We start from the raw sequence: 16,021 nt of genomic DNA on the forward strand, positions 1-16,021 counted from the left end.
ACCTACCTACCTACCTACCTACCTACCTACCCACCTACCCACCTACCTACCTACCTACCTACCTTCCTACCTTCCTACCTATCTACCTATCTATCTATCTGTCTTTAATATGTCGCCACTGCAACACGTTGCACAAAGCTAAATATGAGAAGTTTCCTGAAGTCACAAGTACATAAACAACAGAGACTCTTTACCACACAGGAGTCTCTGGTAGTGTCAACAAAAAATTGTGGCTCCTTACATCATTTAAGTTGCCCATCCCTGTTCCAGATTATGAGCAAACAGGATTACAGTGATACAATACACTTCTGTGTTCTAGCTGGTGTTGAGCTACTCACATCTGGGTGTTTTGAGTTTCTTTTTACAAGAAAGGCTGAGAAACACAGGAAGTCCTGGGGTGTGCATGTCTTTTCAAGGTTTTCCGATGTAAAACTGATGAGTTGTGACAATCCAGCCACAGTGCAAAGACGTCTTTCCATACAGTTTACCCCCCTGGTTTTCATTGGAGTTAACTCTGCACCAAACACATCCTCAATTTTCTGTTTGGACAAAAGTAATGTTTGCTAACCCACATACCTAAAAGACAGAGAATTACCTTGTGGACAAGACTGAGTATGTTGAAGTGAAATGGTTTGTCATTAGAAAGCTCCCCTTTTTACTTTCTTGAGGCTCACTGCTGTTTCTAAGAATCCAGTCAGACTAAAAACAGCTGTTTCTCAGCATTAAGACAAGAACATCCCTCGTGATTTTGAAATAATGCTTACAGGGAGACGAGGTTATAAGGACAACCCCATACAATCCTCAGAACAGCTGCTCTGTCCTAAATGTGTTTATTAGACAAATAGCTCACAATTTGAACTTTTCTCGTCCCTGTAGCTACATGGATTGATGGGTAATTCATGCAACGTGATTCATCTGCTCACAAAACTGCCTTGTCTTTTCACTGAAATGAACTTTTCTGCTGATTAGCGATGTGGACGAATCAAATGCTGACAAGATGACTGTATAAATGAAACATCAAATGTGGTGTTAATGTGTTCCACGAGCACAAGACAAGAGATATAAATATGTCATCTGTAATCCAGCAACCAGGGTGCCAGAAGCAAGTTATTTAGTTAAAGATAATTAAATGGGTGTTTTGAAAATGGGTCTACATTCAGCTGCAATTTGTTTCCGACTGCGCTGAATTACTCTGTTGAATTTGGAACTGGCGAAATAAGTTTGAACAAGAACGTTGTTTTTTTCTTATTGGGATCGATAGTGTCGGAGGTTAATATCACAAAAAACGAGAAGCAAGTTCCAAATAATCTAATATTTAGATTGTGCTGAGGAGAATTCTACAGTGTAAGTTCAGTGCAGCTTTGCTATAAGCTGTCACAGGAATTTATCGCTGAGCTCTTGGTTGCTGGTTGCCTCTGAGGGTCATGGATTCCCAGMTTTAGCAAAAACCCTGCTTCTGGAGGATATCTGGGAGTTTCTGCCCACCCCCACCCCCATATCATTCCTCTAAGGGCCGTCCCTCCTTACGGCCGGAGCGAATCCTAATTTCCACATCTGGGTCACAGCCAAAACCCTTCCTCTCTGTGTTTCTGTTTAAATGTAAGCATCTGTGCATACGTCTATCTGTGTGTACCAATCAGTTTGTGAGTGAAAATGTGTGACTTTGTAGGCTCGGTGGAATGTGAGCATGAGTCAGGGGGTCTGATGGGGGCCAGGCATGACTGATGAACTGACGCCGAATGAGTAAAGCAGCGAAGCTGAGCGCACGCGCTCACAAACACACACACACAAACGCGCAGACCGCGTGCTCCTGCAGAGGTTGTCTTCACGATGTCCAACACGTAACAATTTATACTGAAACACTGCACACACTGTAATAATCTCATAAAGCCCAACATGATTTCACACACAGCTTGTACAAAACACTTCACTTCAGGCCAAACACACATCCTGAGTGGTCTGTAACGAAGCCCAGCAGATTGAGCTGCGGGAGCCAGATTTTCAATTTTCAATCCTGACAAACCCTGTGACCTAACGGCTGTGCTTCAGACCTGTGACTTTGTTACTTTCACACTCAATACAGGAGTTTAGGCTCTTATACTAATAAATGTAGAACCAATTAAATGAGACCTAAACTCAATTTGAATGAGACCAGATTTAAAGAATGTCCCTGGATTCTGTTTAATAGGTTGCAAACTTCATACTGATTGATAAAATACATAAAATTAACGCATAAAGTAAGGAAATTTGTGTTTGGTAGATTATGTCTTTGTTGTAACAATGCTTCTTGGCAATAAATCTTATATGTGCCCCTGACTGGGAACACTTGGAGGTACCAGAAGCTCAAAACAAGAGTCAATAAAAACAGCAAAATAGACTGTTTGGCAGAGAAGATCTGGCAAATCTTTTCTGTGCACAAACCACATACTGAGCTCTACTGTTCATCCCACAAATGCATGTTCCTTACAAATGTGGCAGCATTTAACATTGAGATTTTTTGCCAAGAAATGGTAAATGGCTTGAACTTATATAGCGTTTTATCAAGTCCTGTCAGACTCCAAAGCATTTTACACTTCAGTCATTMACCCATCTACACACACAACCACACACTGATGATGGAAGTGAGTTACACTGTAGCCACAGCTGCCATCGGGGAGACTGGCAGAGACGGGGCTGTCATGCACCAGCCACTATCTGACCACCACCAGAAGGCAAGGCGGGTGAAGTGTCTTGCCCAAAGACACAACAATGGATGGATGGGGAGTCAAACCAGCAACCCACTGGTTACAGCACGACTCCCCTAACCTGACACAGCCGCCCCAAGAAGCATTGTTACAACAGAGAAATAGTCTACCAAACACAAATGAACGTGCGTACGTGTGTGTGTTAGAGTGTGCGGGCAGGTGCTACCTATTTGGGGACCATTTTTGGCACACACCCCTACTTGTGGGGACCAACTGGTATTTATGGGGACCTAAGCCCAGTCACCATCGGGAGAAATGCCTTTGGTGAGTCGGAAGTTTGGTTTAGGACTAAGGTGTGAATTGAGGTTAGGTTAGATTTAGGGTCAGAGATCAGGGGTCAGGGTTAGGCTGTAGAAATTAATGGAAGTCAATGCAGTGTCCCCACAAAGATAGCTGTAGACTGTGTATACATTTGGGGTGTGTATGTACAACCTTAGCTTTGAGGCAAAAGGTAAAATATCTTCAACTAGAAGCACTCGGAGAGTGCAAACCTCCACCAAGGCCAATTTCCCCCATCCTGCAATAGAGTTAATGTGCAAAAGGAGAGATGGAAACATATTTGCTGAATAAGTTCTGACGTAGCGAACATTAAGCAGGCAGTACGAATGGGTTTCTTCCCGGTGGAATCCAATGCGAAAAAAAGTCATTCTTGTCACCCGATGTTATTCATCCACAAACTGGTGCCGGATTAAGCTCCAATGTTTTCAACAGTCAGATTCCACTGTGAAAAACATCTGTTTTATCCCCTTTTATGAGTTTTTAACTGTTTCACTGTCTTTATAAACTGTTCCTGGTACAGTCGGATCATGAAGCAAGTCGACTTTTTTTTTCTTTGAAGCGAGTGGTTGAAGCAAAATACAGCGTCTGAGCGCTTTCATCACAAACACACACTCCCACGAACTTCTGACCAATCACACTTTGGCAGAGGTAATTATCAACAAATTAAACCAGACAGTTGTACATATGGTGGATATTTTTTACTCTGTTTGACGTAAATACATTTTTTAAATATTATATAGGTTGTGCCAGTAGGTGGAGATGATGCTGGCATTAAAATCACATCAAATTACAAAGACCATTTTGAGCTTGACTAAAGATTTTTCCAAGACATCTGTAGAGGGGTTTATATTGAAGAAGAACCACTTGGTTCTAAATCAAAGAAACTGGGTTTTAAGCCATTGTGTAATGCTTAAGTACTAATTTAGTAAGTACTCAGTACCCAAACTGAAGTAATCATACTCGATTTGAGAAAAACTGGTATTGAGACACCCTTACCTGTAGTTGTTTGATTTTTTTAATACCATTTACTGTTATTTTTTCTCAATAATTAACCTTCTTAACGATGACAGTCAAAACGTGAGCCAGCTGCAGAATTTATTTATTTATTTATTTATTTATTTATTTTGTGCCCACAAAGCATTAATGAGCATGTGTGAAGTGCACAATAGTTTTTTTCAAAGTCTTCACTTTGCTTTGGAAACATTGTGCAATAATCAAAATTTTCTCAACAAAAATGACATTTGCATATGGATAAAAAGTGCTAAAGCTCCAGAAACAGGTTTTACTTTTTCTGCAAAATATGTAGTTGATTTGTTTCTGTTTGGTACCATCTTGTGATCATGTTTGGATGTTTGAGCTGCAGTAACTGCATGTTGTTTGTGGCGAAAGCAGAACTCACCTCCGGCTCCCGCTCCACAGCTGGGAGAGAGGTGGCCGTTGGAACAGGTGCACATGTTGGGTCTGGAACAGAAGCCATCGCCGCATGAATTCCTGCAGATCGCTGAAGAGGAAGAAAAAAAAAGAGACAAACTCAGATTCATCCACTTTGGTCTCGTCTCCAGTTTGTGCATTTTGACCAAAGACTATTAGAAGTTGGAAAGACTTACGAACAATACACTGGTTCCCCCCCGACAGAGTCTTCCAGCCTGGACAGCAGTATGAATGGAAGCGGGAGCCGCACACATTGGGTCTGTTAGACACAAAAAAAAAATGAGCAAAAAACTTATTATTCACCTTTTCAAACATATTTCAACAAGAAAAAAAATCTGAACAGATAAACAGTTATTAGTTTTTTTCTGAGCTAATCAAGGCTTTCAGAATAAAGAAAGCAGAGTTGAACACAAAGCCTCCTTAAATGATGGATGAAGGTATTTCTAGGAAGAAAAAAAGGGAGGGGTGGAAATATGCTTTGGTTTTTTTTTCAATCCTGAACTCTAAACCCAGAAAATAAGGCTAAATATTGATGCCTGGGTGTCCTGTTCTCTTGATAATGACCAAACCTTTCAGACRGCTCTGATTTTTATTGACGGAGAGCCAGCAACAAACTTTGCCCCGGTTTGACAGATGTAAGATTCATCACAGCGCTCGGAGGCCTTGATTGGCCTGACAGGTTCGCCACAGAGTTTCTCTCAGAGGAAATGGCTAAACCACATCTAAAAATGACTGACTCGGCTCACACACACACACACACACTCACAAACACACATAAACATGCAGGAAGACTCAGCCCTGCAGCTGCTTTACAAGCTCATGTTATGACTCGGCTGTTTTTGTCATCCTGTAATAATTACAAACCTGCCTTTGACTTGGTTTATTTTAAGGCAGTAATAAATATGCATTAATTCCAAATCTATGTACTTTATGGAAGTGAGTTTAGGATTGTGCGTCACGCCAAGGGACCTTTCGGGGTGTGTAATGGYATATAATTGTGGTCATCAGATTTGGTGGTTCCTTGTTTGCTTTTACTGATGGTTYGACTAGAAAACCAACGGACCCCAGCATAGTAAATTGGGTAAAGTCCGATCCAGATGCTTATGGTAAAGTCATCTGCTTCAAGATTCATATCTCTTTAGTCTAGACTATTTCTGCCTGAGGACAAAATTTATTCTATCCTGGGGGAAAAGGGAGGTTTTAACMAAATAAATTGCCCAATGTTGTCAATTAAATACCAGTAAAATAAAAAAACTAAAAATATGTATTTCTTTAATTAAGTTGGGCTTTACTGGTTCTGATGTTAGAAGGTCTGACCCTAAAGTCAGAAACTCTGGTCTGATTTTCCTTCTCTAGCCTGTTTTCTTATCACAAACAACAGGCTTTAGAAGTATCAGCCAGGGATTTTTCTCAATTTTAAAATGTTCTACTCTTCAAGGGGCTCAAAAAGACAAAATAATCTCYTGTAGCCAGGTTGATGCCTTTTAAAAGCCTTCGCTTGTTGATTTAAATGGTAATTAAAAGGAAACAGCTGTGCTTTCCTAAAACAGTAAAATTGTTCAAAGGTACGTTTCCTAGAGATCTGAGGGGATGGATAAGGGCCCAGGGGTGTCCAATCCTGACCACTATCCTGCATGTTTTAAAGGCTTGTCAGCTCCAACACACCTGATTTGAATGAATRGGTGATTAAAAGRCTCCTACAGTACTTGAAGAGGCAATTCAGCCACTGAATCAGGTGTGTTGGAGCAGAGAAACAAGTAGGACATGCAGAATAGTGGCCCTCRAGAACCTGGGTTGGACTGGTTGGAGTGTAAAAATAAACTTTTTTACATAGTTGTAAAGCTTAAAATTGCCAAATAAACATACTGTGAAAGGTGCAGCCAGTTGAGTACTTTACAATCTGTGTGGCCAAAAGTTGAACCAGTTTACTGCCTTTAACACTTATTGCTCTTATCTCAGATCCAGTGATATTAGCCTGGTTTAAACCAGACCCTGTCCTTCACTTTGCTTCGTACAAGGGTCTGGACTTTATGAATAGAGAATTGTTTCTTGCAGGAGGTGTGGCCTCTGCTGAAGCATGTGTGTGTTGTCGGTGTGAAGGAGGCTAAGCTAAGAAGCTAACCGGAAATCATTGTGCTGTAAACAACCCTACTGAGGAGAAATATACCGAGCCGAACAAGACGACTGTAAATGAGGGCTGCTGCTTTGTCAGACARATTTAATTTAATTTGAAGCCTTATCAACACAGACTGGCTTCATTCACTTCCTTCACTGCMGTATGCTAAAATAACTAGCAGACACTGTGCAGAACATCGACGTCGTTCAAAACTCCTCCTTCTGTTTGCTGATTGGCCCAGGTAAAATAAACTACAAGCAGACACTGCACAGAAAATTGACTTTTTGTTCTCTGATTGGCCTGGCTAAAAATCTGCCAGCGAAATCATTGTCAATGGGAGAAGTCCCAGACGGAGCAGTGACGGGAAATTAAAATTGAGCGGAGCTGCGTAGGAAGGAAGGCAAGGGCCAGGCTAAGTAATATGGTTGGTGTGGGAATGTAAACTACAGAAAATGACCCAATTACAAACGGAGATAAGGCAGATCAGACGCATTAGTAAATCAATACTTATTTTAAACGTCTTATACTGTATGTGGAAATTGTAATACGTATACAGAATTTATTTAGTACTTGATCAAGTCCAAGGACTCCAATGTGCTTCACACTACAGTCATTCACCCATTTACATACTGATGGTGGTAAGCTACATTATAGCCACAGCTGCCCTGGCGCAGACTGTTGACGGAGCTGGGTTTCAAACCAGCAACCCACCAGTTACAAGGCAACTCTACTACCTCCTGAGCCACTATTGCCCCAAAAAGTCTTCATTGCAAAATCACTGAGACAATAAGTCCGCGTTTGTGTTTAAATCTGTGTCAGAAAAGCAGCTGAAGAAAGTAATGAAGGAAACAATACATTAAAACAAACTGAGGAGCATGAAAATATCTTTTCATGATGCCTTTAACACATGTTGAGGACGCAGATACAACCAGTCATGTGTCCACTTTCTTTTGCACATGAAAAGTAAATAAAATGACCAGAATGAATCCACTTCATAACCTTTCCAATTACTGACAGGCATGACTGTGCTGGCACATAAGATGTACTTTATGTTTGTCTTCCTCCCAAACCTGCAAATCACTTTGATCTGCTCCGTTATCGCTCATAAAGAGAGGAATTCAGCTTTAATTACCAAAATAACTAGTGACCCTTTACCACTAGTGCCTCTACAGCACGATTCAACTTGGCTCTTCGTGGTTCCAAAGCTTTTCCACTAGTAAAGAATCGTGRAACACAGACCCTTTTTCAGAACTTACTGTATGGCGGTTACAAGTGTACCATGTTGGCCTGAAAACTCAGCATCAGAAGACAGTCGGTCACTGATTGGTCAGGGGGTGGAGTCACTGGATGCGTCACAAGAGCTACTCTCACAACAACCCGATCCACGATTTGCAGTATCGACACTACCATGTCCTCCATTGTTGTGTTGTGTATCTTTTCGGGGTCGTCTTGTTCTACTATGTTTAATGGTGGCTGGCAAATAGCTTAATGGAGCATAACCGCCACCAGCTGGTAAGGCGTGTGGCATCAATTTTCGGACTCTGAGACCACCCAACTTTACGATGAACCCACCCACTAGAGCTGTCACTGAAGTTTAATGGAAAACCACCCGAAACTTGCTGAACAAAGTACAGCCAAGTCGAAGTGTTATGTTGAGACGCTGGTGGAAAAGGGCCATTAGATAATTATTTGAACTAATTTACACTTAACTTAATAAATTGCAAGTCAGAAAAGTAAAATGATTTTGGCGGCATGACGGCTCAGTGGTTAGCACAGACGCCTCACAGCAAGAAGGTCCTGGGTTCAAACCCTGGTTCGGACCTTGGGGTCTTTCTGTGTGGCGTTTGTATGTTCTCCTTGTGCTTGTGTGGGTTTTCTCTAGGTACTCCAGTTTCCCCCACCCCTAAAAACATGTACAGTAGGTTGCCTTCAGGCCCAGGCCTCCCTTGAAAAAGAGACTTGAGATCTCAATGGGACTTGCCTGGTAAAATAACGTTAAATAAATAGCTAACTTTTAAAACAAGGGGACTGGTGGCCATCTGCTACTTGTAGCATCCTGAATTTGTATTTTATTTCTATGTGAGTACCTAATCTGTAGATCTAATCTTGTGATGTTGGATGAAAATTACAAGGACCCAGATGCAGACAGATACATTATATGATACTTTAATGAAAGAAAAATGCTGACAAGGCAATAAAAAACAGGTAATCGGAAGCAAAAGAACCAGTAGGCAAACAGGTTGATGGAATAAACGAACGAAGAACCAGGAGTAGAAGTGTACAGAGGGTGAATCTTGACACATCTGCAGTTTTATCTACTGTTATTTTACCAGGCAAGTCCCATTAAGATCTCAGATCTCTTTTTCAAGGGAGGCCCGGGCCTGAAGGCAACCTATTGTACATTTTTTAGTTTTTTTTATAACAATTAATCTCTTTACCATAGGCTAATATCGCTGATCTACTTGAAAACAAGCCAACAGACTGTAAATACAGGCTCCATCTAGGCCACTGTAGAGGTAGTGTCATTATCCTGGAAGGGACTGGAGTGTCTAAATGTAATTTTCTGCTGCAGGCTGACTGTCTGCCAAGTCAGACAACATCCATGGAAGTAATCTGTGAGGTTTTATCTAAAAGCTGCAGCAACTTGAAACTCCCATCGAGCAGAAACGAGTAGAAGAGAAACGGTAAAACAGGCTCACGCCCTCACACTTTCCTCATCTCAGTCTAAACCCAGGCAGAAGGTCTGAGTCAAGTAGTACCAGAAAGTCATTAAAGGCAGCCCGAGGTCCGATCAGAAACCACCTCGGAGTGGATTTCTGCCAGAGTGCTGAGAGCCAATAAATCAGTGTCAGTGAGCGTCGGACCCCTTGTTACCAAAGAAGCACCAGTGGGATACGGAGCTCTAGTCAGCAAATAAACACTACGCTCAAGCTCCGGGTCAGAATAATGACCATCATTAAACTAACCTCTCTGCACATTCCACCCAGAGAATCTGAGAACCCAGTACTGAGCTGCTGCTGGTCCACAGAGTCCCGGTGCAACTCTCAGGTGAAAGTACAGAAGGAAGAGATGAGCATGAGTTTACACAGGTTATAATTAACCTGATCCACATAAAAAAAAAAACAAGCAGGCAACACTTAAAACAAATTGATGTCTTCAAACTGAAGACTAGACCAAACAGGCTCACATGTAGGTGAGTAATTTTACTCAGTGTCAGATGAATGTTAATCATTTTCAAGCGACAATGCTCAAACAGAAACTGAAAATAAATCTAGCACAGTGGGTTTTGGCCCAGCCGCAGCAGTTCATTGGCGCTGCCATCGTGGTTATTCATGCTACACTGTCCAGGCAACTATTATATTTAATATTAAAGGCACAGTGTGTAGGATTTTGTCAAGTGTTTTAGCCGAAATTGAGATAATCACTAATGACAGTAATAAAAAACATGTCTAATCATTGCAGACAAAGACCTTGTTTTATTATTTTTACCTTAYAAAAAGCTGTTTATATCTCCATGGTCGCGGGTCGCCACTACAGGCAGCCGCCATCTTGCACCGCCATCTTGTCTACGAAGGCTCATGAAGGACAAACTGCAGTGGCGGCGTCAAAAACTGTTTAGGTTGTAATACTATAAATGTAATATTTGTTGTCTGTCATTGTAGCTGGTATAATTTTACTTATTAAAGCTCATAATCTTACCACTTGAAACATCACTAGCCCTGGAGCTGCTGGTAGACATTGCAGTTGGAATTATCCAAGGTTTTTGACACCTGAGAGACACCGTAGCAACTCCTTTGTGTTTGGAAGCAGGGGGGGGGGTGGGGGGAGGACCAGGGAGGATGGTTCAACCACTCAACCACTAGATGTCGCTGAAAACAACAAATCCTACACACTGTGCCTTTAAGTTAAGTCAATTCATCCCTCATTTCCCTGTTATTCAGTTTCTGTCCTTGCTTTTTAATCATCTCTTCACCATTGAAATGTCCATTTACATTGAACACATAGAGAGGTTTCAGTGTTGGAGAGCAGCCTGATAACATTAAACGTGTGTTTTGGAGAAAACAGTGCAGTAGTGTTCACCAACATCATTTAGTGTAAGATGAGCTCTGGCCTGAGTCCAGAAAGCAGAGTAGCTGAAAGCCTTCTCCAGATTCAGCTGGTTGTTCTTGGCTAAACTTATGTCTTCTTCATATTGTATGAAAAAGATCAACATCCCCAGCCAAGTTACTGACTTTAAATTTCAAAAGTCACAACTTCTCACCCTCTCAGTGTTTCCTGGCCTCGGCGCCGAACCCGCTGCACTTCCCTCTGGTCCACTACCCCCGTGAAGCGGCTGGCCTGGTAAGGTCCATTCCCAGTCTGATCAGAAGCTGCGTGAATCGTCCCGACAAGCACCGCCGCCCATCCAAGTAGCACCTGAGCCAGCTTCCCTGGTCCCATTGGTCAGCCTGGCTGTCCCTCCAACAGAAACCCCCACACCTACTGATCCTGCTCAGACTCTGCGCTCACTGTGCGGACCCCCAGACTAAGCACCAGGATCAAGAACTGAATCCTGACCAAGTTCCTGGTGTGCACTCCAGGGCAGGGGCTATAGGATGAGAAAGAAAAAGAAATTAGAAGTTGAAAAAACATTTAAAAAAATTAATTGGTCAAACAGAGTTCTGTAAAAAAAAAAAGGCTGTTTATTTTAATACAAGGCGAACTTTTGGTTAATGTTGGTGCCAGCTGCACCTTTGTTTCTTGTCTGCATTAACTGGATGTGGTGCCATCATTAACACAATGCATCATGGGTAGACAGAATAAATGAAAAACTGCTTCCCAACAGCCTGACAGCAGAACAATAGTAGGCTTCAAGAGCGTTTGTTGCTTCAGGATACCGATTCATCTCTCAGTTCCACCATGGTTTTACAGGATTAACAACAAATTTAATCTATATATTTTAATGTTCAATTCAGTCCAGTATTATGTAGCACCAAGTTACAACAAATGTAAACTACTGTACAAAAACATTCACATTAACATTAGTAAAAGGGATCGCGCTGAGTAAACAGCAGATTGCATTGAATCTTCACGTCATCAGTCTCCCATCCTGAGCATCACATTGGCAACAGTGGAAAAGGAAAAAACTCCCTTTTAACAGGAAGAAACCCCCAGCAGAACCAAAACCAGGAGATAGGTCAGGAAACCCAAGCCAACCCTAACTGTAGGATTTATCAAAAAGAAAAGTCTGGTCTTGAAAGTAGACAGAGTGTTGAGAACTGAAAGCTCTGCCTCCCATTCTAGTCCTACTTTTGGAAACTCTAGGAACCACAAGTAAACCTGAAGTACTCTGTTTGGAAAATATGCAACAATAATGATATTTCCCCTTTAAAGGGGCAATATCATGTAAAAATAATAAAATCCAGATTTCAAAAATAATAATAATAATCCCCATTAGGATAGGATGCTATAGCAGTTTAGGCACATCTGGACACCTGTCTTTGCCTAATTTGTCCTTCATACTTTTATTCTGAAAAAGGACCTCTATGAATAATCAAATGTATTTAATGTACGCCTCATTAACATACATAGTCATGGTTATGATGCCATTTTAAAAGGCTCACACTTCGTAACAGAAAGGACTCACTTAATATTTGAATGACCCAAATTGTTGCCTTGGGGCTGGAGGGCACCAATGAGAGCAACTGGAAGAAGGCTGAAGACTACTCAGATTATATTTTAATTCACAACCAAAAGGAAGAGCAAGACATTTTATTTGTGTGAAACATCAGTTAAACTGTTCTTTAGTATTAGCTTTTAAAGATTTGGGTTTCTGCTTTGTCAGCCTAGACCAATACAATCCTGGCACCCCGACTTCAATACTCTGATCATTCTTCTCTCCTTTCCCGCAGACTTCCAAACATCAGATTTAACTGTGAACTGAGGGGCCCTTGATGATGAACAACTTGAGCAGAACTAACCTCCACCAGCCCTGCAGTCATGATTCCAACCACATCTCTCATATATGTGAAGTGGACAAGAGAAAAGAGAAGAAATATGGCCCTGAATGGCAGCGAAAAGCTGTTAGTGTAACAGTATATCATAGTTTACATTGTTCTAAAACTGCTCTTTGAGGTGACCCGTTCGGTTTCTTTTATTATCACTAATCCTCTCATACGTGAGACAAATGCTTCTTTTTTTCTGCGGCAAGGATAATATATGGAGGCGGGATCAGCAGAACAAAAGAATGATCAATTGCCCAACTATGTGGAGCAACTGTGCTGTCAAAAGAAAGAGCTGAAGGTAGATCCCCGCACAATCAAACAAAAACACCTGAGTTTTGCACTAAAACTCTATTTTATTACAATTACATTTACTCTATCTGAAAAGTAAAGCTCCACACTTGTTTGTACTTCAGGTTCATAGAGTTTTACTCGTATACTGATACCAAAAGTTATACATTCAAAGCAGCCAGTAAAGTCATCTGCTGGAAGCTGACAGGAGGGAAAATGAGATTTTCCACTGTGCAACTATCTGTGCATGCCAACACGACTTTATGAATGAAGAAACCCACAACAGCATCTCCAACTCGCTCACACACAAACAGAATAAAAAAGCTCTAACTGCTTCTTTCAGCCTTTCCTGAAGGAATTAAAACTGCAAAAAGTCAGACAGCAACAAATGTGAAAAACTTTTCTTTGTATCTTCCTACASTATCTGCTTTTTACCAAACTTTTTTCAAAGCTTTTGGGTTCCCCCCATCAGTAAAAGCAGCCATGYATGAGGGGATAATCTCCCTGAAACAATGAGCTCTAGAAAGAAAAGTCACAATCAAAGCCATTCACAAACAAATTCTAGTTATCAAGAGATCCCTAACAAAAAATACCTTGCAGCAGTTGGAGCGCCTTAGCGTTGAGGAGCCCGGCAATTTGAGACAGGATACGTGCTCCAGAGTGGAATCATTCAACTATAGCCTTGTGAGAAAAGAAGAAAAGTGAAGGAATTGCCCCGTTTCTGGGAAGGGAGGGGACACAGAGAGGAGGCAGAGACAGGGGGGGGTAGTAAAAGGACTGCAGGACAAACCCACATTCCTCAAGACTCCTCTGGAGTTGTTATAACAGGGGCCAAGCAGCTAAACCTCCTGTGGCTGACACGGCTTCACTATCATCAGCCTGAAGACGCCGGCGCGAAAGAAAGAAAAACACACCTTCAGGGCTGCTCTAATGATGAGATAACCCTCTGTCAAAGTAGATGATCTTTAAGTGAATTCAGATGCTTAGACGCAAGTAACTAAGTAGGTAATTAAGTCATGATGTTTTTTTACAGTTAATTGGCAGAAGTGTAATTTCACAGCCTCCATTGAAGCTCGGTGTCAAACTCTTTCTTTTTACTGCCTATACTGGACACATTCTCGTGCTTTGTTGCCACAAGCACTGATAGAAAACTAACAGAGAGAGAGAGAGAGAGAGAGAGAGAGAGAGAGAGAGAGAGAGAGGCCACCTGGGTGGTATATGGGTGAGGACAGCTGAGCACATCTCAGATGTTGCAACTTTGAAGCTGATTTCACCACTTTACTTCTAAAGCAGTGAAGTGTCTAGAGATGAAAGTAAAAACTGTGAATGATGCTGATCTGTATTCAGGAAGGTAATATATGCACATTAACAAGCTAAATGAGGCCCTTTTAGGCTAAAATACCAAGGCTTAAGTTTCATAGTTTATTGTATCAAATTACTATGGAGCCTGCCAAGTGCCTATGGGGTGCCAAGTGTAAAATAAAATTAAAAAAAAGTTACTTACATTTTTACTTARCTCACCTTCTGAGTGTAAAAATTTAATTAAAAGATTTCCATTAATATTTTAGTGCTATTTGGCTCACTGTTCCTAAATTTAAATGTTATGTCTGAATGTTAAATCCTAAATGTGTAAAACTAAATGTAAGATTAAACGTACATGTTGTGACTACAATAACTATTTCAGAATGGAAAGCATGTTGGTGCATGGCTTTCCTTATGACATCATCATTCTGCGACAAAAGCGAACGCTAACGCTGCTAATGCTTCTTTCACTGACCAATCAGTTCCGGAAGCACGATTTGTACCATCAGCTCATTTGCGCATGTGCTAAAAGAAAAGCAGCCGGGAGGGCTTTGATTTTAGCATGTAGCATTTCGCTAGACCGCTTGATGACCGAATGGATTCGATTTCAGTCTTTCGTCACCTGCAATGTTTCATAGAGAATGGAATGTTTGCAAGATGTAGATTTTTATTCCAGGAAAAAAATTAAACAGATATCTGATGAATTATAACAATGTCTAGGAAAATAGATCCACTTTGGTCTGCAAGTTTATTTAAAAAAATCAGTACACATCATAAATCTATATTTATTAATATCAAAATGTATATGATGTATGTTATATTAAAACAGTTTACAGAATATAATTTAGTGCACCTTCATAATTATTTTTTCCCAAATCAAGTTCGTTAACGGTAATCCAGAAGTATTTCTTTTAGCTCATGCACAAATGAGGTATATTTCTTTTAGCTCATGTGCAAATGAGCTGAAGGTACGGATAAGATCGGACAGTGACAACTTCCCCGCAAGATATCAAATTGCGTTAGCAGCATTAGTGTTTGCTTTTGTCACAGGATGATGAAGTAATAACAAAAGCCACACACCGATGGCAAAGGGTGAAATACTTTTTAAAATACTTAAATGTAAGCTTTATTGTTTAGCTATAACCTGACTGATGTAAAAGGTAACACCTTCAGGGGTGTAGCCAGGAAGAGACATATGTTAAAAGGTTGAATTACTTTGATGGAGCATAAGTTTTAACAGAAGTTTTTAGTGAGTTCTGTGGAGTCTCTGTCTTAGAGCAGCCTGGAGTCTGTTTCTATACGTATATTCAGATAAGGCATAGGTCATTTTACTCTGAGGCCTGTTCAGTGCTGTGTGCTGCTGGAGCTGATTGGAGACAAGAATAAAGTTGTTTAGAAGAGATTCAACTGTACACATAATCTCATAATTGGGGGAGATGTGAACTGTGTGCTGTTGTCCCTCGATCGTAGTACAGTGGGGAGGATCTCTCTTTCTAAATTGGCTCAGTCAATTAATTCATTTCTTAATATCTATGGAGTGGTTGACGTGTGGCGTTTTCGAAATCTGACCCTGAGACGGTATTCTTTTTTCCCCTGTTCATGAGAGCTATTCACGGATTGACTACTTTCTCCTCGATAAAYGGATTTTACCTTTAGTGAGTGAATGTGTTTATGGAGCGATAGTCATTTCTGATCATAGTCCGCTCATAATGAAACTGAACGTTCCTGTTACGCAATCGGGCTATCGTCCTTGGCGACTTAATCTGATACTTTTATCTGATGAAGACTTAGCTGATATGCTTGCTTCTGAAATTTTTTATTGATGTTAATCGGACTCCTGGGATGCCACTCGGCACTGTTTGGGAGTCATTAAAGGC

General features: G+C 41.0%; 1 protein-coding gene across 1 annotated transcript in view; it reads right to left on the reverse strand.

Annotated features, from left to right (window-relative positions):
• Nucleotides 1–13,543, reverse strand: part of fbn2b (fibrillin 2b) — a 77,937-nt gene extending 64,394 nt beyond the window's left edge. The window contains exons 1-4 of the mRNA XM_014000507.1: nucleotides 13,436–13,543; nucleotides 10,832–11,158; nucleotides 4,631–4,713; nucleotides 4,423–4,524 (exon numbers count right to left, since the gene is read on the reverse strand). Of these exons, the coding sequence (XP_013855961.1) occupies nucleotides 4,423–4,524; nucleotides 4,631–4,713; nucleotides 10,832–11,010 (364 nt within the window). The 5' untranslated portion in view covers nucleotides 11,011–11,158; nucleotides 13,436–13,543. The remainder of the gene's footprint in view (nucleotides 1–4,422; nucleotides 4,525–4,630; nucleotides 4,714–10,831; nucleotides 11,159–13,435) is intronic.
• Nucleotides 13,544–16,021: the final 2,478 nt, after the last annotated feature.

The sequence above is a fragment of the Austrofundulus limnaeus genome, unplaced genomic scaffold, assembly GCF_001266775.1.
Source record: "Austrofundulus limnaeus strain Quisiro unplaced genomic scaffold, Austrofundulus_limnaeus-1.0 Scaffold8, whole genome shotgun sequence".
In the NCBI taxonomy this organism is placed as follows: Eukaryota; Metazoa; Chordata; class Actinopteri; order Cyprinodontiformes; family Rivulidae; genus Austrofundulus; species Austrofundulus limnaeus.